The sequence below is a fragment of the Penaeus japonicus genome, unplaced genomic scaffold (assembly GCF_977035675.1).
Source record: "Penaeus japonicus unplaced genomic scaffold, GWHDUDI00000001_assembly GWHDUDI00000003, whole genome shotgun sequence".
Lineage (NCBI taxonomy): Eukaryota > Metazoa > Arthropoda > Malacostraca > Decapoda > Penaeidae > Penaeus > Penaeus japonicus.
In genome coordinates, this window is record NW_028234405.1 from 32,969,795 (window position 1) to 32,978,598 (window position 8,804).

Here is an 8,804-nt window from a genome sequence, read left to right on the forward strand (position 1 = left end):
TACCTACAAATTCATGCAAAGTGTTCTTAATCATTTCCCAAACAGCTGACCGTTGTTGTTTTTTTCTGTTTTAAGACAGTCTGTCATCCAAATCTTTTTTATTTTTCTTGAAATAAGAAAAAAAAAAGATTGATTGGATCCCATGAAATATATAATGGAAAGAGTATTATATAAACAGTAAAAATTTGTACATTATGGAAGATGTGAACAAAACAATTTGGAAAACAGTTAGCATATCTTTTGCTGAAAAAAAAGGATTAATAAACACCTGTTGCTTGAGGTTCTTCAAGAAGTTCAGTTGGATCATTAGGTAAGATCACTTATCAGCTCTACCTCCAGTGTTGCAAATCTTCTTATATTGCTAGGCAGTTCGGGACTTCCAGTAATGACATCACGTTCCCAGGATGGCCCTGGCTCTGGGCTCCTTGCTGTTTCATTTGACATATGGCTCATCCAGCACATGCTAGCCTTTTCTGGATTATGGTATAACTTGTCATAAATGCTGCTGCCTATATTGTGAAAGAAATATAGCAAAAATACCTTAAGCTCTATTCCAATACTGTATTTTATCAAGCACGTTTCTTAACAAATATTTATCGTCATTATTACTGTTATCATCATTATTACTATTATCATTATCATTGTTATTTTTCACTATTATTATTATTATGATTATAATTACTATTATCGTTATACCTACATACATACATACATATATATATATATGTATATATATATATATATATATATATATATATATATATATATATATATATATATATATATATATATATATATATATATATATATGTATTTATATATATATATATATATATATATATGTATGTATATATATACTTACACATATATACACATACACACACACTCACACACACACACACACACACATACAGACACACATACACACACACATACATATATATATAATATATATATATATATATACATATATATATATATATATATATATATATATATATATATATATATAAATGAATAAATAAATAAATGAATATATATCTATCTCTCTATATTTATATTATGTCTCTCGCTTTTTCTTTTATTCTTTCTCTCTTTCTCTTATTCTCTCTCTCTCTTTATGATACATTATCCTGATGAATACAAATATTTTTCTTGACTTTCAGATAAATTCTTTCCTCCAGGAACTTACGTTTGTTTTACTAACATACACGTATATGTGCGTCATATATTCAAGTATGTAATTATGTGACATCGGGAGAGCACTTTGCATGGTGAGGATGATAATTTATACTGTTTGTTATAGCGCCCTCCTGATATGTAAACATTTTACTCTCTATGCTTTGATTAATCCACCATTTGTACTGTATATATTTCAACATGTTTACATAGCTGTAAAGTTTTGTAAAAGATATGTGAACCCAAAGAGGGACTATGATTAGGATGAGGATAACCTATTTTACCCCATCTCAATATACTTGTCAATATACTTGTCAAAGTCAAAAGTCTCTCTCTCTCTCTCTCTCTCTCTCTCTCTCTCTCTCTCTCTCTCTCTCTCTCTCTCTCTCTCTCTCTCTCTCTCTCTCTCTCTCTCTCTCCTCTTTCTCGCTCTCTCACTCTCTAACCATCTATTCCTCTGTTTCCATCTCTCTCTCTCTTCCTCTTTTCCTTTCTGCCTCTATCCCTCCAAAATTGATACTCGTCTTTTAGAATATCGAAAAGATGACATTACGTTCTAGCTATAGATGTATTTAATACAAAATAGCACCAGTACGTAGTTTCATTATGTTGCTATAGTGTAGATTCCGCTAAAATTGCTGTTTTTCATCCCGTCCATGAAGCAGAGGAGCTCTTACCCTGATAAAGCTGTTTACTCACTTTGTCCGATTACAATGAGAACTATATTTTTTTGTTGATTCTCTATATTATATATGTATTTTTATTGAGCTTTAATCGATTTTTAAAATTCATTTTAAGATTCTCCGGTATTCAATAAAAAAAAATGCATATTATATGATTAAAGTTAATATTCACATTTCTTTTATTAACTAAAGTAATTAAAGGATCGAATTGAGATACCATGTCTTTGGAAAGAAAAGTTTTCAGTCATTCTTTTATTTATCTATTTATTTTTTTAGGCGTGCTCATGGTTTGTTTCTTTGTTTCCCGGGTATGGGATTATTAACTAATATATCCATTGTATTGCTGTTCTAAATAAAACAATAGGCACGTGATGGGCTCCAGCCAGCAAATTCCAGATTCGTTTTCAAGTTTGGATGGGCGGCGCTTAAAAGATGACGTATAATAGCCGTTACGCCTTGCCGACAAACCCGAACGACCCTCACAGCCGTTCGAAAACATAGAACGCGTTCATAGTTTCGTGCTCTACAAAAGCAGGCTTTATAGTGAAACTTCCATAGTATCTATGAATCACTTTTGTCATGTGAGCTTTAATACTAGATATATTTTCAAACTTTTCTGAGAGATGTTCGGCTCCCTTCAACGTTTGTTTGGGTGTTTGACGTTTCTCTCTTGCTTTTTTTCTAGAAAGAACAGTGGCATAACCCTCTCCATAGACAATTTGGCAGGATTGTGTCTGCTTGCTAGTTTCTTGCATGGCTTTTGCGATTTCTGCATAAATATTGGTGACTGCTAGTGGCACTACTGGAGCAGGGGTGGCAGTAGGAAGGAAAGACACAGCCTGTGCCTGCTGCTGAGCTGCGTCTTCCCAGTAGCGGTTGGGCTCGAGCTGATTGATTTTCCTTTTGTTTTGTTTTTTCTTAGGTGTTATTTGTATTGAAGCTTCAGCACTAGCATTATTTACCGTGTTGGTTTGGGTTCTTCTGTGAGCGAGTGCTTAGATGACACAGGCTTAGGGGAGGCCGATTTGGTTGTGTGGGCGGAGGACTACTGGGTGGGTTCACCAGCGGAGGGGCGCGTGGATGGCTCAGCACGGTTGGAGGATGGGCTCTCTGGACCTTCTTTAGGCTCCAAGGTTTTTTAGTTGTTGTAAGCGGATTTTCGTAGAAGAGATTTTGACACTCGCTGATCCTCCGCTAACAGCCTGACCTGGCCCTTGGTGGTATCCCTGGATACTCGCCAATACCTGCTTGCAGCTAGCGAATTATTTACCTGTTCAGAGAACACGTAAATAATTCGCGACGCACTGTGTAGTGGATTGTCTTACTGCGAGGGATCCGGTCAGGCATATAAGGGTTATACCCGCCTGACAGGGCCTTGTGCCTGCCCGGCCCTAACACACAAAGACGGTTCAACTTCACAGTGTGCTTTGAACTTTTTGATTCCACAACCGCACCTTTCCAAGTCCTGTCATTTTGATTAGCTTTGCTAGCCTCCATCCCCCCTTTTTTCCCATCATCCATCATCCTCGAGCTATGGTATCATGGGTCACATGATCAAATTAGCATATTCTGGGGGGCCCATCTCCTGTGAGGTGGCCCTCCAGAAAATCTTCACCATCACAGAGGTTGCCGTTACTCACTGCATTAAAGTTCATAATGGTTACAAGGTTGTTGTTGCTAGGCAAGAACAGCTGACTCCCTTCCTGACGACCGATGGCCAGAGGAAACTCGCGGCCGCAGGCTTTAAGCCTCTTCCTTCTCCCGAGACCAAGGCAAAGTGTACGGTCGTGGCTAAGAAGGTCGATAAGACCATCTTACCACGATCGGCCGAGTCTATTCAGGCCGAGGTTTCAGCCATGAATGACGTCACTGTGGTGGATGTCTACAAGCCACCCGAGTCCCGGATCGTGAAGATCCGATGCTCTGCGCCCGAGGAGGCACAGAAACTCCTATCTCGTGGGATCGTGATGTTCCACACATCCGTCCCCCCTTACAACATAGAACCTGAGTGTTTTATTCAGGTTGACCAGTGTCTGAAGTGCTACAGATACAATCACCTCAAACACACCTGTACTCTCGAAGCCAGGTGCAGTCGCTGTGGCGAAGAAGGTCACTTCTTTGCCAATTGCAACAAGCCCACCAAATGTTGCAATTGTGGTGGACAGCACGTCGCCGTCAGCGGGTCTTGCCCCACACGCAAAGACATCATCAAAAACAAACGACAAGCACTAAAAACACAAAACAATAACACAACATACGCAACAGCAACACGACCCTTACAAACATCCACTCCCTCCAGAACACAAACAAACACCGCGATTCCCTCGGGAAGAGCTATGCCGCCCCAGCCTCACTTCCCTCAGACAAACACCTTCACTCCAAACACCGACCCAAAAATACAAGCTATACTCCATGTGGCCTTGATTGCCGCCAGATACAACGCCAAAAAATTCGCAAACATCGTCCCTATACTCCTACAGAAAAACGGTTTCCCGAGCATAGTAATTCCCGAGGAGATCTTCGAACACGAGAACCTATACATACCTGAAGTTCACACACAAACAAACACAAACACAGATAGAGTGGCGCCCATTTCACAGCCACAGCCCTCTACCTCTCACGAACAACAGCCACTCCCACAACGTAAACAACGAGAAACTAAACATGAAAAAACTACCCTTAACACACCTGAACAGAAACGCAAACAAATCTCACCACTAAACAAACACACCAAAAAAGACAGAAAAGACCCGTCGCTCCCGGCCTCCGGGGTCCACGACAACACCATCCTGTCGGACTCCTCCAACAGCAGCATCGATGTCGAGCACGTTGACGTGCACGACATGGGTGCTGCTGCGTGTCCCGCCCCCCTGGCAGGGGCGGGACCAGTTCTCCCTGACAGGGGAACACTCGGGGAACGCGGGAGCATCGGGAATTGGTCCGCCGATTCCCGAGACTTCCGCGTCTCCCACTCTCAGGAGTCACTTCCTGACCCTGGCGAGCTCGCCAGAGTAGCCCACCTGGGCAAGGGTGCCGAGCTGTCGCCCCACGGGCGCGCTCGCTCCCGCTCTCGCTTCCGGGAGCCACAGACGCCATACAAGGTGAAGCCTAAGACCGTTCACTCTCCTTGATTGGTATGCTGACGATCGTACAAGCGAATGTAAGGTCATTTTTTAACATCCGGAACATTTTTTACGAGTTTTTAGAACAGGAAAGTCCCGATGTTGTTCTTTTAAACTCTACCTCTATTACTAATTCCTATGCTATTAAACACTTCGGCTACACATCGAGACAATCACAAGACGGCTTGTATACAGGGTCCTGTATTCTCATAAAATCCACCCTCCATTTCGAGTTCATCTCACCGCCATTCATTCATCCTGACTTCATGGCTGTAAAGCTATTCACGCAACAAGGCCCTGTAATGATTGCCACTGCTTATATCAGACCTAATTCAAATTTACCTCTTGCTGATTTCAACAAGCTATTTAGCTATAATAACCTCCCAGTTTTCTTTGCCGGTGACATCAACGCAGCACATCACGCCTTCCACCACACAAACAACAACGCACACGGTAGACAGCTCTTGTCTATTTTCCAAACAAAAACACTGCACTACATCGGACCCGACTTCCACACCGTATATACAAGCAGAGGTAAGGGTCGTCCTGATCTCGTTTTCGGGAACAGGGCGGCACTCGCCTACCACTCACACATACAACCTGGCCCGAACATCGGTTCGGACCACATACCCATGATTATCAAACTTTCTATGTCACCTATACAAAACAAAGAAACACCGTCATTCCGGTACAAAAAAGCAAACTGGGACGATTTCAAATCATTCTTAGAAGCTGAAGATTTTGATTTTAACCTTGATGGGGAAAATTCCCTCGAAATAAATAGGCATTGGCATCATCTCTTCTCATGGATTTCTGCTGCCATGCTTCGCTCCATCCCCAGGGAGCGATACAAGGACAGAATATCCTTTCATCCTTCTGAGAGAACAAAGCGTCTTCTGACCTGCTTTAGGACTCGTTTTATTCATAATTTAAATAGTCTGCACCGAGTGAGGTGGGACCTCACTATCCTACGAAACCACGTCATCGATAGTTTTGATAACGACCGCAAAATTTTTTGGCATAATTTAATTACTAAAGTAGAATCAACGAGAGTTCGCAATCCACGGGAATTTTGGCAGAAGATCCGCCAATTAAAAGGTAGTAATTTCCCTCCCTTCAATCACCTCCTCAAGGACAACATTCAATATTCAGATCCCGTGGATGTTATTAAAATTTTTCATGATCACTGGAAAACTGTATTCTATCCTCATCAGCCTATCCCCTTTGCAAACGATAACGTAAATTTAATTAACACCTGGAGCCAGAACAACAGGATAGAAACAGAACCAGAGCAGATTATCCACCTGGGTAATCTGGACGACACGTGCGAACTCAGTGCTCCCATTTTGCTGGAGGAGGTAAAACAAATCATTAAGAGAACACCTCGAAAAGCTCCAGGCTCCTCACAGATTGGACGAGACGTATTAATTAATCTTCCCGACAACGTTTTACGAGCTATGACGCACCTGTATAATACTTCATTAGCCTCTGGCTACTATCCCTCACCTTTCAAAACTGCTTTGGTGGCCCTAATCCCTAAGCCACAAAAAGACTTATCTGACCCCAAGAATTACCGCCCAATTAGTCTACTCGAGACATTAGGTAAAATTTTTGAAAAGATCATAAATTCCCGACTAAGGCGGTATCTTGAAGACAATGACTTACTTTCTTCAAAACAATTTGGCTTTCGCTCCCATCGCTCGACGCAAGACGTACTGAACATACTGACGTCTTATTGTGTAAACAATAAGGACAGACATTTGAAGACAGTCCTCGTGACAAAAGATGTGGAGCGAGCCTTCGACACGGTCTGGCATGCTGGCCTGAAGTACAAGCTGTGCACTAAATTTAATTTCCCAGTGTGCACCAAGAGGCTGTTATGCAGCTTCTTGGATGATAGAAAGCTTAAGTTGAAATTCAAAGGTAACATTTCGGATACCATTTGCATGCACGCAGGTGTACCTCAGGGCAGCATAATCAGCCCCACACTATACATCTTATACACAAATGACCTCCCCGACCCCATTTACCCCGATTCACTGACGCTTCTTTACGCTGACGACTGTACGCAATTAGCTAGACATGTTTCGCTGCCCGGTGTCGTCCGGCGAATTAATGACGAGCTCGACAAAGTCTCGAAATGGGAGTACAAGTGGCTTATCAAAACTAACGCGACAAAGACAAAAGTCCTCTTTATAAACCCTCGACACAATCCTCCTTACGATCACATATATTTAAACTCTTTCGACAGACAACAAGCACCTCTCGCAACCACTCTCTCCTGCACTGTACTCGGTGTAAATTACGACTATATGCTTAGATTTCATAATCATATCAATCAAAAAGCCGCATTGGCTCGCAAGGCCTTACAATCGCTTCTGCGATTTCGCAGTGCTGCCCCGCGCACAAAGCTGCACCTCTTCAAAGCCATGATACACCCCCTTCTCACATACAACCCTCTTACACTCACACTCGCAGCACATACAAACAAGCGCAAGCTACAGGTCATCCAGAATAAAACACTCCGATGGGTCTATGATGTCAAGTGGGACGACTTTGTGTCGTCATCACGATTGCACGAGAGAGCTTCTGTGCTTCCCCTGAACCTTCACTGGCGCAGGGTGGTGGATAGACAACTCCACAAACTTCATTCATGGTGCCCCGACTGGATAGACCGACACACAGCCTGGCTCGAAGGGAGGAGAGCAGGCCTCGGCCGCGATCTTTTCTCTGCGAATTGGGAGCAGGAAGAGGAGCCAGTTTTTTGAGCTGGGCAATATTCATCCTTTTATCTATTGTGAACTTCTTCTACTTCCTTCCTGTCTATTTTGGCCTTACCCTTCATTCCCCCCCTTCCCTTGTTCAGTTTTAACCCTTTTACGCGTTTTTAGTTCTTTTTTTACGATCATTTAAGTTCAGTTTTAATATGTTTAGTTTCCTTTTAAGTCTTTTAGCTTAAAAGTTTTTACTATAAGTTGAGGGTGGGAACCTCCCCGCGGCCAGCCAATCACGCGCCAGCGCGGCTGGCTGGCCCGGTGAGGTTGCCACCGTCTCCTTTTATTAGTACTTTTCATTCATGTTTTAGTGTTGCCTTTTACCTCTTGTTTTTATATTTTACGTTTTTACCTTGCTTTAATTTTACGCTTTTACCTTTTAACTTCGTGTTTCTTAGTTTGTTTTATGTTCGTTTTTACGTGTTCTGTTTTTGTTGTTTTTATTTGGTGGTTGTTGCCCCTATCCCCAGCCCACCTTTTAATTATCACTTATTAAAGTAAATTTCCCGTGAGAGAGAGCCCTTTCCCGTTTTTAAATCCCTTCTCCTTATCTTTCTGAGAAGCGACGACCTCACCCTCACCCCCATCCCATTATCCTCTCATAGCTCGAGCGTCCTCCATCCTAATCCTTCCCTTCCATCTCACTGGTTTCGGATTTCCGTCACGTGACACCTGCCGCTTGCACCCGTGCCATGACCGCGGCTCCTTGAGCCAAGGAGTGACAACTCGCGAGCCGGGGAGGAGGTGTCACGGCCAGTGATGATAATCCCGACGTGGTGACGAGCGCCAGAGCACATCACCCCGGAAGTCCTGCCGCCGACGAGGAGAAATCCTCGCTCGACGCGGGCGGGGGGGATAGCCTCTCGCGCTCGCACTCGTACTTCATCCTGCAGCCTCGAAGGTTAGCCGAGGGCACCACCGTAGTCACGGCCGAAGGGTAGTGCACGGTGGAGCCGCAGATGGCGCCAGACAGACCGCTCCCCCCCTACCCACCCTCGTTAGCCGAGTACCTCCTCACCTGCCGGGCCCGCGCGAGGCGAACGGAC

The 8,804-nt window shown here is 43.3% G+C and overlaps 1 protein-coding gene across 1 annotated transcript; it reads left to right on the top strand.

Annotated features, from left to right (window-relative positions):
* Window positions 1-3,077: 3,077 nt before the first annotated feature.
* LOC147472163 (uncharacterized) lies at window positions 3,078-5,015 on the top strand. Its single transcript, XM_086531701.1, has one exon. The coding sequence runs from the start codon at window positions 3,404-3,406 to the stop codon at window positions 4,991-4,993; it is 1,590 nt and encodes a 529-aa protein (XP_086387827.1). The 5' UTR covers window positions 3,078-3,403; the 3' UTR covers window positions 4,994-5,015.
* Window positions 5,016-8,804: the final 3,789 nt, after the last annotated feature.

What these genes read in the sequence shown, in the direction of transcription:
- LOC147472163 (XM_086531701.1), top strand. Translation starts at nt 3,404, where the DNA reads ATGGGTCACATGATCAAATTAGCATATTCTGGGGGGCCCATCTCCTGT.